The sequence below is a fragment of the Meriones unguiculatus genome, chromosome 15 (genome assembly GCF_030254825.1).
Source record: "Meriones unguiculatus strain TT.TT164.6M chromosome 15, Bangor_MerUng_6.1, whole genome shotgun sequence".
Lineage (NCBI taxonomy): Eukaryota > Metazoa > Chordata > Mammalia > Rodentia > Muridae > Meriones > Meriones unguiculatus.
The window spans coordinates 74981052-74994119 of record NC_083362.1 but is presented as its reverse complement, the minus strand read 5'-3'; the positions used below and the strand labels follow the sequence as shown (position 1 = coordinate 74994119).

The window sequence follows — 13068 nt, the reverse complement described above, 5'->3', positions numbered from 1 at the left end:
TCAAGTCAGGGCTGCCCAAGGCCCAAGAGCGGCCAGGCCTGAGGGCGCCCTACGGCTGCTTTTGCTTGTCTACTTGTGCTTCCCGACCAGCAGGCTTTCCGGCAACTTCCGCTGCCCAGGTCACCTGTTCTACAGTGATGGCCACATCCGTAGGAACTAGCATTTGAAAGCCATGAATAAACATAAAACAACCCAGAGGTTACTTCAGACAGGTACTTTCCCAACATGCAGCCTACTTTTTACAAGTCTAAAAGCAAGTTTTCTGTCTGCACCTCCCTGGAGGCGTCACCCTCACCAGCCTGGGGAGACTAGGCCTCAGTAGGCTTATGCCTCCTGCTGGGTCTGAGCCCCTTGACACGGTACAGATCCTGTTTTCATCTTGGTGTTCCACACACACAGCTTTACCCAGTGAATCTTAGGGAACTCTGTGCTCCAGAGTTTCTTGTGCCAGCTACAAGCTTTAAATAAATTTATATAAAATTTTTTATATTATATAAATATTTATATGTAAGACCTAAACACACATTAATATATATATATATATATATATATATATACATATATATATATGTGTATATATAAAAACTGTGCAGGTATTTGTGTCTACATGTGCATTTGTGCACACAGGCACAGAAGCCCACAGAAGCCCACAGAAGCCGGAAGTGTCAGATCCCCTGGGCTGGAGCTGCAGGTTGATGTGGACCACCTGATGTGGGGCTGGGAACTGAACTCAGGTTCTCTGGAAGAGGATCAAGGACCCTGAATGGCCAAGCTATCCCTCTAGCCCTTGAAACAAGCTTTGAATTACAGAGCAGGCAGCAGCAGGTGGTACGATGTCATGTTCTGGGATTTACCATATTCTCAACAGCCTTCTTCTGCAAGACAGATATTCTGTAGGTCCATTTAGGGGTCACTTTAACCATGTGTCAACCCAAATTTAGTTTGGGTTTTGGGGATAGAAATCCATTACAAAGTAAGAGAATCTCTCAACTACTAGGTGAGCATCTACCGCGTTCCTCTGGAGGCCGCAGAATGAGTGCCTCCTCTTACCTCTATTCAGCTCTCTTTTGAAAGGCATACTTCAGCAATCTAGAGTGGAAACATACTTGTCCTTCTCAGTTCATTCATTCCACACCCGGCTGGGAAAGTTACAAGGCTCCTACACAGCAAAACTATTCGAAGGACACTATGGCAATGTGTCCCGTTGTCTGGGGCATTTGAACACTTGGTCCCAGGCGCCCCCCAGCTGGTAGTACTGTTTTAGGTGATGTAGCCTCATTAGAGGAAGTATGTCAGTGGGGGCCTCTTGTCACTTTCGGTTTGCTCTTTCTCCATGTTTACATGTTCCTGTTCCGGCTGCCTGCCACTGTGTCTGCTGCAATGCCTATCTGCCACCATGGACTCTTACTCCTTCTGGAATCATAAGCTCCAATAAATTCCTTCTTCTAGGAGTTGCCTCTGGTCGTGGCGTTTTATCACAGCTCTACGGAAGTAATTAACACAGAGTCAACTATCTGCTGGAGGGCAGGTTCTGGAAGACTCCACATTCCATGGTCCTCAGTAAGGGTACCACTGCCATTAGGAACAAAGCTATTTCTTACAGTTAGAACCACCCTGGGCTTCAGCAGTCTCCACTGACAAATGCTGGAGTTCTGAGAAAGCATAGCACATGCATGTGTAATTCCAGGCGCGGGAGGCATGTTCTTGGCCTCTCAGAGGACCCTGTAGAGACAGGTCCACAAGCTAAGTTAGGCCTGGTTCAAGTCATGGGTTAGGCTTCAGGCAGTTCTTCTCCGTCAGGGCATCACCTTCCGAGTCTGAACAGATACCAGCAATTTTAGTAAGATAACATGGAAAAGTGTCTCAACACTGGCTGCCCTTGGGAGACATCAGGCTAGTCATAATGGTGATGCACTCGTCAGTAGAGGTCACCAGCATTCGTCAGAAAGGTTCCGTGTGCTTCTGGACCACTGGCTCTCTACGACTGAATGATACAGACTCCTGCTTGCACTGTCTTGGAATCTAGAATAACTTTGTTGTTTTTTGAGTTCAAATTATTTGGTCAGTTTTACAGTATCTTATATTTCTAGATCAATTACATTTCTCTATTGGCTTGTCCATTTCTTTTTCTTTTTGTTAAAAGATAAAAGACAGCTACGATTTTGGGAAGGACATGTTAAATTTATACATCAATTTGGGAGAGCTGCCATCCAAACAATATTAATGTTCCAAATCACAAGTCTGTATCCTGACAGTTAGTGCTCCTTTGATCTCTTACAATTACAATTATGCTTTGTAGTTTTCTGTGCACAAGTTTGTTTTTAATGTTTCTTCTTATGTTACTTATAAATGGAATTGTTTCCTTAATTTTATTTTGGTTGTTTGCTACTAGTTTTAGCAACATAATTGAGTTTTGTACAATGATCTCCTGCCCTTCAATCTTGCTAATTTGTTACTTGTTAGTGTCTTGCCACTACTTAGGATTTGCAACATAAACACTATCATCTGCAAGCAGACATTTTACTTTTTCTTTCCTCATCTGGATAAACTTAGTTTTTTTCACCCTGACAAATTCCCTGGCTTGAACTTCAAGCACAATGTTGAAAAGAAGTGGGGACATTTTTGTTTTGTTCTGAAGCTCATGTAAAAGTTGGCAGAACCTTACCACCTAAGTATGAGGGGACCTGTTGGTTTTTCATAGATGTCTTTCATTGTATTCAGAAGTTTTCCTTTTACTCTTTTTGTAAAGGTTGTTGAGCTTGTATCACAAAAAGATACTAGTTAAGTGAGAAGTGTTTTCTACATCTCCTTCAGTAATTACTGTAGTATGTTATACAGACGTGTGTGTGCGCTTGCGTATGTGTGGATTTATGTGGAACCAACCCTGCATTCTTGGGGCAAATGCCACTTGAACATAGTGTGTGAATCCCCTTCTAGGGGCCAAGGGATGCTAGGTGGCTGTGACTCTTGCCGGGATGATATTCTGGACATGCCAGGGAAGACTGAAATGTGGAAGAAGGACAGAGTCTCAAGAAGTACAGAGTGCTGTCTGGAGGCCTGGGCTGAGGCCAGGAGTCCAGGGGCAGGGCTGTTGACATTCTGATCACGGAAGCAAAAGCGTCGACCTATGGCGTGTGTTAGAATCACCTGCAGGTTAAAGTACAGTCCTGCACTTTACCTCTGGGATACCAGTTGCATAGGCTTGGGTGGGTCCTGAGGATGCGTGTTTTTAGGCGGCTGCTGATGCTGCCTAAGCTAGTGTATAGACACAGGGCAGAACAAACACTGCTAACATTTCCCATGCACTCAGGGGAGAGTGCATAGGCCACCTGTCCCTCTTACTAGCAGCGGGCAGGATCCATGAACAAAGCCTACTGCACTTTCTAGATAAGAAAGGGCCTAGGAAACTTCAGAAATATTATTTCCTTTTAGCATTAACTCCACATGATTAAGTGTGTAGGTATAATGACTAGTTTCACTTTACAAAGGATCAAACGCCCTTGTTTTGGAAACTAGGATCACAGGAGATGCTGAACTCCAAATCCCCTGGCGGAGCTCCGTATTTCATCATGGAGATACAATGAGGGGTGACGTGCAGCCTCCACATTTGGGGAGGGGTGTCAGGGACAGAAGCAGAGTAAAGCCAGGCCAGGAACAGGGCATGCCCATGTGATCGGCTTGGCCAGCACCTGTGGTGGCTCACCAGCTGTTCAGGTTCTCAGGACCATTTTCTGCAGGAATACTTCGGATCAGCACTAGCTTCGGAGAGTGGAGACTTTTGACTCTGGAGCAGAGTACAGATTTGCCACATGGAAGCAACCAGAAACCAGTAACTCACTGTTCTTCCTTCCTTTACTGTGTGAGGCTTCAAGAGCTTATTAGTGGGAAGACACTGTGAGCATATCACCTTACGCAAAGAGCTTACTAATGCCTACACCCAGACACAGGCAGCTAAGGACAGAGAAACGGAGTGCAACGGAGTGGGCTGGGGCCTGGCACGGCACCTGCGAACATCACAGCTTCTCTGGCAGCTGTGCGGCTGTGATCTTTCCTGAGCTGTAGAGCCAAGAAGGGACGGGGTCAGAAGGACTAAGGATGGTGCCAGGGACCAGATTCCGGCTTAAGTGGTCACTGTTATGCCAGGCAGGGAACACAGGGACACCAGGTATGCTCACCTTCCTTCCTATCACGATGGAAACGGGGAGGAGTATTTCCCACATGGAACCACAAAACTGCATTGAAAGACAGGACCCTTTGGAAGATGTCACAAGAAACGCAAAGAAAGTATTGTTGCCTCACGGTATGTAATTCAAGCCTGAAACAGTTAACCTTCCTGTATCGTCCTTCTCACGCTCTCTCAAGCGGACAGAGGCTCAACTGGCCAAGGTGCCTGAGAGACATCCTCCAGGCATGAGCAGAAACCTGAATATCCATAAGCTCCTCAACCACGAAGGTTTCCAACCTAACACTGCTCTATGGCAGGGAGGCTGGCTCCCAGCTCACACTGGCTTCCCTCAGCCATCAGGTAAATAAATAAGCTCCTGCACAGTGGGTAGCAAGAGAAAGCCTGCACCTGTCCAAAGGTGAACGAGAGTACCGGCATCCTTTGCAAATGGAGACCCTGTACGGCTAAGCTTAGGAAACCTGTTCTTCAAGCCTTCCTACCCGTGATAAGAGCTGGTTTGTTTAATAGGGAAGCTCTCTGTCTGAGCACAAATTGCCACCAATCTCCTGGTCTCGGCCTGTGTGTGGAAGTGCTCTGTTTCCTGTCACTGTAATCTATAGGTATTATTTTTAAAACAGTGTTAATGTACTTCTCATCTGTACATTTTCCTAATTGGCTTAATATTTATAGTAGAATATTTGGGATCTGGGCCCGGCGCTCTAGTAAACCCAAGTGCATTTAGCAATGTGCTAATGAGCCCGATCCAGTCAGGAAGGGCTGCCTCCTGAGTTACTGCGCTCTCTGGCATCAGATTCCGGCTCTGCTGCTAAGAGAAGTTGCTAAATATCTTAAGTAAAAGCAGAGGTCCCCGAGCAGCTGTTGGGTTTGCAGAGCCGTGATTGTATAAACTTTATTGGCAGTAAATGTCACTCCTGCGAGCAGACTGCAAGCCCTCAAAGCCTTGGCTCCTCAGGAGTCTGCCGCTGCCGGGGCTGGTGCTGGACACACGGGGGACAGGGAGGGTGGCCTCACTCTGTGGTTGGGGCCGCCGACAGGCTCGCCACGGTGACAGAAATTCACTTTGAGTTGCAATTAGTGGCACTGTCATTTTCGGGGGCTCCTGCCAATTAATTAAGGCTGTCAAACAGAAAAACCACAGCGTTCACGTGGTAATTTATATTGGAAGAGACAAGCCTCAGGAGCACAGCGGCTTCCTCTACAAACAGATTTCTCCCCCAGAGCACTGGAGTAAACACGGGAAGATAACCAAGATAAAAGACGAGTGCGTGCGCACGAGTGAGAAGGGGCCTGCGTGGGCAAAGAAGAAAGTTAAACTGCCCTTGTTATAACTGTTAACTCTGGTCGCCAGAGAAGAAGACAGGCTGATTAAAACTCCAAACGAGCCCCCAGCTCCCTGAACCCTCTGCGTCCAGGATGATAGAATCAGAGGAGTTTATTCATGCCATTAAGCCCCAGAGAACTTAATTGAAAGAAGAGCACAGCCCGGACCTTGACAAGCGGGAGGTCACAGTAATTGCTGCCGGACATATTTAACATTAAGATAATCAGGCCATTAATTACCCTTCGGATCATTAAATCAGCCAGTTGCAAAATGAAATTTCTGCCTCTATTACTCACTTGAGAGACCACAGGGGTGGCCTTTAATTTATCAGGGAGCTTGAGCTACAAAGGCTGGGGCTGGGGGAGGGCAGCCAGGGGAGGGGGCTCCCTCACACGCATGCTGTGGCGGTGGTGGCCAGGCAGGCATCAATCCGCCATGCTTGGTGATCGTGGCAAATTAACTAGGTAAGATAACCTCCCCGTGCAAAGGCAGAAGCTGGGGGTATGTAAATAGATGAGGGCAGACAGGGAGCTCGGAGTGTGCACACCACTTAGCAAGATAATAAAGGGAATCATCCTTGATTATCAGTGCTAATTTGGACACTGCCGGTAGCTTGTTATGCGTGTTCTGAGTAGCATTTAATTAATTCAATTGCTTGTTAATGAGGGAAGTGACATGTGGGGAGCAGATGCCACCCAACTGCAGATGGACTCTGGTCAGCCCAGCAAAAGCCCTTTTTTCCGTCTCCTACTTCTCCCCTCCCCATTTTTTTTTTTTTTTTTTTTTTTTTTAAGGAAGAGAATAGAGAAAGGTGTCCAGCATAGAGGAACACTCAAAAGATACAAAACATTGACCTCTGCAGGCCAAGAACTGTTGAAAAATAATCAGACGAGACAATCCTGGGGCCGCTTGGGCAGTCATGTCCCTGAGGCCACATTTAGAACAGCGCATCTTTATGCCAGAAATTTGAGCCTGAGATTACTATATTGTGATCTTATGATCAAACCTAACAAGACAAAGACACAGCCAAGTGGGGCTGCTTTTAATATCTCAGAGTCAGCTGCAGGGATCCAATTATTTTCAGTTTGGATACATTTCCCCTTTATCAATATCTCTGTGTGCATAAATAAGATGAAAGCGGCCCTGCGGAATCAAAGAGAAGTGGCACTCCCCTCGCTGGGCAGACTGGTTGGGCCTGGAAGTGTGTGGCCAGTCTTCTCCCACGCAGGTTTCTGATGTGGGCCTGATCTCCCTATCGATGGCATGTTTCTTTATAGGCTAAAGACAAGTCCCGAGTTTAGGCAGGGAGATGAAGTTACAGATAATGGAGGGGGGTGGAGAGGGTGCTAGGGACAGGAAGAGAATGTGCACTGAACGAGCCAACGCTCCCTTCCAAGTGGCATCAAAGTGGTAACGGGTGATTTCGGCTGTGCTCAGAGTTTCCCTCATGAGCTGTTCCTGGAACTGAAAACAGTTTGGCATTCCACCTTCCTTTGATTTCCCAGCCCAGGCCGGCAGGTGCCAAGCATGCAAACAGGCTACCTGCACTGAAACGTGAATAGCATGGTCCCTGCTGACCCTCCCAGGCCAGAAGCCATCAGGGAGACGAAGAGAGGAAGCCGAGTGGGGACAGCCACACGACTATGGCCTGGCGGCCCAGAGGGCCTCGGCCCGGTGGAAAATCACCTTCACTGAAGGCCATATAACCAGCAGCCACATGAAAGGGCATGGCAGTGAAGGAGGCCAGGTCAGCATGGTGCAGACTGGCCCTGGAAACACGGCCGTGAGGAAAGGTGTCGCAGGGGTTAGGAGAAGCTCTGCTGTGCTGCAGACTCCCAAGCCTCATGTCACTGATGGGAGGGGCCAGGTGACCATGTTGTGTGTTGTACGTGGCATAAGCAGTCTCGTCACTCATCATGCCTTTACCCTACCGGCTACTCTTCTTTCATTTCAAAAGGTCGCCAATGGTCTTGGCACTCCCTCCAGTGACAGTGAATTGCTCTCTTCACCTTGGAACCCAGAGCCTTGAGCACCTGGAGGCTCTAGACTCAGCTGGCGCAACTGTCTACTACACAGCTGGACACACAAAAACAGGTCCACTGAGGGTCATAAAACACCCCCATTCTTAGCTCCAAACTCCTGATAATTCTGTCCCCCGTTGCTGCTTCCATGACCATCACAACATCCCCATTCACGATCGATATTTTAAGTGTGTGCTTAAATGATATCAATAGCAGCGTGTGTGGGGGTGTTCTGATTTCAGCCCAGATGTAGTTAATTGTTGCCACATCGATCTCCCCTCTAACATGATTCTTTCTCCAAATCAAACCCCCATTACAGAGGGGTGGAGCGCATCCTCTCCCCTCCTGTGACAATAAATTTAATATCGAATGTATTAGAAAAAAATGGCAGCTGTTGCAGAATCCATCCAAAAAGATTTTTCCCCCTTCCTGGGAGTAATTAAAAGATGCTTTCCTTGACTAATGATCCCCTGTTTAGGAATGGGAAGTCGATACTGCTTCAGCTGTCCTCAGCTCCGATTGATCACGCTGCTCAAGTTTGAACGGCACTTCTCAGGGCGGCCGGGGATCGCTGGAACCAATTATAGGCTGTCCAAAGCTGCCCTAATAGGGGTGTGGGGACAACAGGCAGAAGGCCAGCCAGCTGTGCCAGGCGCCTGCTCTCCCAACCTGCCTGAGGGCCTGGCTGATGCCAATGCCTGGTCATTTCCGGGGGACTGGCTGTTTCTTTGCAGAAAGATGTATGCTCCCGTGTGCTTCTTCTCCACAGTGCTATGTGTGCATGTCTGTGCACAGGAGTGTGTGTGTGCACGTAGGCACGCCTATGCACACGGGTGCCTATGTTTTATGTGTTGGGGTATGCATGTTGGGCTGTGTGTATGCTTATGTTAGGGTATGTATACACATCTGTGTATATATATTTGTGTGTGTACATATATGTGTTTGCATGTATGTGTGTTTGAGTGTGTGTATGTGTGCAGCACATTTTTAATTACATCCGACAGTCAGATGAATCTCCTGAGTCATGTTGGAACAGCTCCAAGCTCAGTGGGAAAACACCTGGGCCCTCATTTCAAAGAGTGACACTTTTTTTTTTCTTTCCTTGAGCTAACATCAACATTGATGAAACTAGTTCTTTTTGGGACTGGCTTCAGGCCCCCTGATGCTTCTACTACCCCGCTTTGAATCCTCAGGGCCAAGTCAGAGGGTGGCTGGGGCATCTTGGACAGGCAGGACCTAGACTAGGTGTCCATTCTCTTGGGGAGAATTCCAGACTGATTCCAGCCAGGACTTCCAGACCTTCGGTTCTGTTTGGGGAAAGGGTGGGGTGGTGCAGGAGGCAGGTAGCAGGTCCATCCCGCACACTGCATGTGCTGCACTAATTCCCATTTATGGCGGTATCTCTAGGGCTGGTAACCTTCCAGGTGGCCCTTGGCTTGTTCTGTGTTGGTCCTTTCCAAACCCCCAGCTGCTGACTTCATGCTTTCCGGGAACAGATGGAATGTAGTCCCTCTGAGGTCAGCTACTCCCACCCAAGAGCCTCCTAGAATAACCCATTCTCGCTTCTTGTTCTGAGGAGGGTCCAGCCCTGCAGGAGGCACACTGCTGGACATTCGCGTTGCAGGTTGAACCTTCCTGCCTTAGCTTAGGCTGCTCCATCCTCCCACACCTCTCTCCTGGAAATCAGCCGTGGCTGTGAACTTCCCAGAACCACGTCGTCAGCTGTTCCCAAGAGGGCCCACCTGTCGGTCGTGATGCTCATCCTTTATTCGTTCTCGTCTTCCTCCCTCTCTTCTTATGTGTGATTGGTAAATATTTATTGAACTTAACCAGACAAAAATCTTTCTGGGATAATGTTTACTAAAGGTACAAATGAGCCTCCAGCTCTCATTCTTGTCTGAAAGTTGAAAATTCCAAAGTCACCTCTGTGTCAACACGTCACGTTACCACAGCCTCGGGGAGGAATGGAAACTCAGAAGGGCTCTCCAGAAAAATCCAGGTGACCAAAGGTGGGAGTTCCAACTGTGGTCACCCTACTTGTGAGAGAGGAGGCTCTAAGCGGTAAAGGGCGACGTGTGCGGTGCTGGGCAGAGCAGAAAGAAACAGCCTGGAGTTCAGGGCCAACGGCAGTCAGGTCTGTTCACTCAGCCACTCACTGCTGGGCGCGCACAGACACTCACACACTGGCTTCTGATCGTTCTAGGTTCTAAACGAACAGTTGCTAATTCATGGCATTAAACAGTCTTTATGTTACTTTTGATACTAAATGGTCAGGTGCATTAACTTAATTTGTTTCTGACTCATTTCAATGTTTTTCTTCATGCATTAAACAGTTTAACTTCCAATCATTTTTTTTTTTTCATTTTCAGAGTGAAATTTAGCCACACTATTAAAAAAAGCAGATACTGCAAAGCAAATTAATGTTTTAGGGTTGTTTGGGAATGAGGAGTCCAGCTGGCTTCCATGTGAGTGCTAAATCAGGAAAGGCAAGAGTTTCTCAAAGGGTAGCACATCTTTGATTTGAAGAGAAAACCACGCCTAACTGTATTCCACCGACGAACACACACAACTAGGAGCGGTCGTAGCAAACCGATGGAGTTGTAACAAGCACAAGTGCACCTTGCTGGCCCTCCATTCCCGGTTCCCTCCACACTGGCTAATAAAAAAAAAAGCAGGATTACAAGTATGCCAGCCTCACTCCCGATGTGCACCAGAGGGGGCGCCACACATTCATTTTGCAGTGCTGGTGAAGTCAACTCGGCCAGCAGGTCTCAAGAGAACACTGGCTGGAAGCCTGGATGTGCAGCTTAACCACCCACGGGTTTATAGCCGCTCGCTCAGGTTCGTCACCTCGCCACCGGCAAAACAAACCAGACTTCTGGGGCTGAGCACAGCACGCGCCTCTTCCTCCTGTGTTCTTGAGAAGCACAGCAGAAGCAGCCCTCAAGCGCCTGCACAGGGGAGGCAAGGGGACACAGAGCACCCAGCACCTGAGCACCATGTCTGTCCTCGGTTAGACCAACCAGAGATGAGTTGGTCCCTCTGCCACTATGGGATAGGACTTCTTTGAAAATGGGCTATTTCAGCCACCTCTTGGGGGAATTAAATATGTATGCACATTCTCAAAAATGGTTTATAATTGCTGGATGTGAAAAATGAGAAACTAAATGGCCTCAAAATAAATGCCTTTTTATCTTGGATAACAATTAGCATTAATGAGGAGTCACCATACATTATGCTTAACTATACTTCATTAAATGTGTTAGAAGTCTCTTTTAGAAAATAAAATACATTTCCTACCATAAACTCACTTGTTGGCAGGGGCAAGTGAGGGGGTTGTTTACCCACAAGATGCTTACCAAGGGTGTAAGAGAGAATACAGAACCAAAGAATCAAAAATTTATAATTAGTGTTAGCACAGCTTGTGCCTATTAGAAATATATTAATTAAAGTAATATATTCATAAGATTAGAAGCCTAATACGTTTCCAAGAGGGGAGAGGAATCCCCAAGGCCTAAAAATAAACATAAAATATTAAGGAGTTCGAATCATCCAGTCTGCTCCACACCAATTTCAGAAGCGGACGCTTCCAGACTAGGCTAATCGGCATTTCTGTACGTTGCCAGGGCCACTGCTGCAGCGGAGGTCATCCCCAGCTGTGTGACTGCTGGTGGAGAGCACCTGTGCATTCCTACCTTGTGGAGTCCAGTGAGGGTTTTGTCCGTCCCTGGCTGCTCTCTTCCCACACGCTGTTGGCCAACTCATTCCCGATTGAGGACATCACCTTGATCAGCTCCATGGGCCAGTCATCAAGGTCTAGCGATCGGACCCGAGAGAGGTGGGTGCCCAGATTCCGGTGGATCCCTGAGCACTCAATGCACATGAGGGCTCCCAAGTTCAAACTGGCCCAGTTCGGGTCTACAGGAAGAGAAACAGGAGCAAAACTCAATTAGAGCACCACCACCACTCATTCTCAATGTCCCTGGACCCTCAAGGGACACCTGACCAACCAGTCAATCTCCACAACCACATGACTTAGAGCTGTCCTTGGTATCGGGGAAGACATGGCATGTTGCTGGCAGCTGTTGCAAATCCAGGGTTTCCCAGTACTGGTGTTCATTTGGACAGAGACACCTCTTCTAACCCTTCAGCAGCATCGCTCACCTCCACAGGACTGGTGCACATCAGAGAACAAACACAACCATGTGTGTTGAGATGTCCACTGTGGATTGCTCATGATGGAGGGAGTGAGAAGCAGAGACTAGGTTAACTGGGTGACACTGCGGCCCAGCTCAGATCTGGAGGCCGCACAGCCCTCATGGCCCTTCTTGCTACCGCCAGCACAGCTTGGGCAGGCTGACAAATTCCTGTGAGAAGGTATGGCTGACAAGGGCCTTACTTAGGGGTACCCACTGCAGCAGCTCACAGGGCTCCACTGGTCACTGGCAGGTCAGTGGGCATGTCCTGGAGTTACATCAGGGCCTAGTTCCTCCAGCTGTGACTTGAGGAGGGAGCAGTGTATGTTACAAGCTGGGAGGATAGGACAAGGATACAGTTCTGCAGGATGAGGGGCTTGTATAGAGAATGGCTTTAGGAGCCCTGGGACAGATCTGTCATTGTGTGAAACTGGACGACGTCATCATCAGATCAGGAACCTGGGCCCAGGGCTAGCTTTGTGTTTATAATCTCTAGGTGTTATACAAAGACAGGGTGACCCTGATGGCCAATGGCTCTCTGCTGACAGGAAGATGCTAAACTCACAGGTAGGCCTGGCATTTACCCAAGTCTACCAGAAGAGTCAGCAAAAACTGATCTGACCCATTGGGGAGATTTCCTGGGCTCTCTACAGGGTAAATGACCATGGATAGTTGCATGCTGACTGAGCAGATGTCAGCCAGCCACTTATTTAGCATCAGTACGTCCTAGAAGATGGCCGATTCATATCCCAGAGGAGGCCCTGGAAGAGAGGCCTGTGATCTCAAAGATGCTCTGACAAGGAAGGGAAAACCTACGTCTCACACAGAGGCAAAGGGAATGGGACACAGAACAGACTCCATGTGAACACAAGGAAGGGGTAAGGTACAGGTACAAGATGACAACTGGGCTGTGGTTTGGGTGTGAAATGTCCCACACAGGCTCACGTGTTTGGACATGTGTTTTCCAGCTGTGGTGCTGTTTTGAGAGGGTGTGACACCTTCTGTGGGTGTGGCCCAGGTGGGGGAAGTGGAACTCTAGTGGGATAAACCTTGAGGTTTGGAGATTCATCCACTTCTTGTCCTATCTCTGAGTCCTGATCCACGGAGATGTGAAAAGCTCGCCCAACCTCCTGCTATCAGGAGCCTCCCCCCACGACAGACTAGCTCCTCAAACTAAAGTCAAGATGAACCGACCTCCCTACAGCTGCTTCTTGTCAGGTATTCTGTGGTCACAGAGGTGAGAAAAGCAAGGAGTGGGTTCAGCAAGGAGACGGCATGGATACAGGCCCCACTCAGCTGCTGAGGAGCTCACACATCTCCTCAGCAAGGCTCTCACCCGGTGTC

General features: G+C 48.1%; 1 protein-coding gene across 13 annotated transcripts in view; it reads right to left on the bottom strand.

Moving 5' to 3' along the window:
* The window catches only part of Agap1 (ArfGAP with GTPase domain, ankyrin repeat and PH domain 1), a 435843-nt gene that overhangs the window by 46527 nt on the left and 376248 nt on the right, over nt 1–13068 (bottom strand). For all 13 annotated transcript variants that reach the window (XM_021650398.2, XM_021650399.2, XM_021650400.2 and 10 more), the window contains one exon: nt 11224–11446. In XM_021650398.2, coding sequence (XP_021506073.1) covers nt 11224–11446 — 223 coding nt within the window. The remainder of the gene's footprint in view (nt 1–11223; nt 11447–13068) is intronic.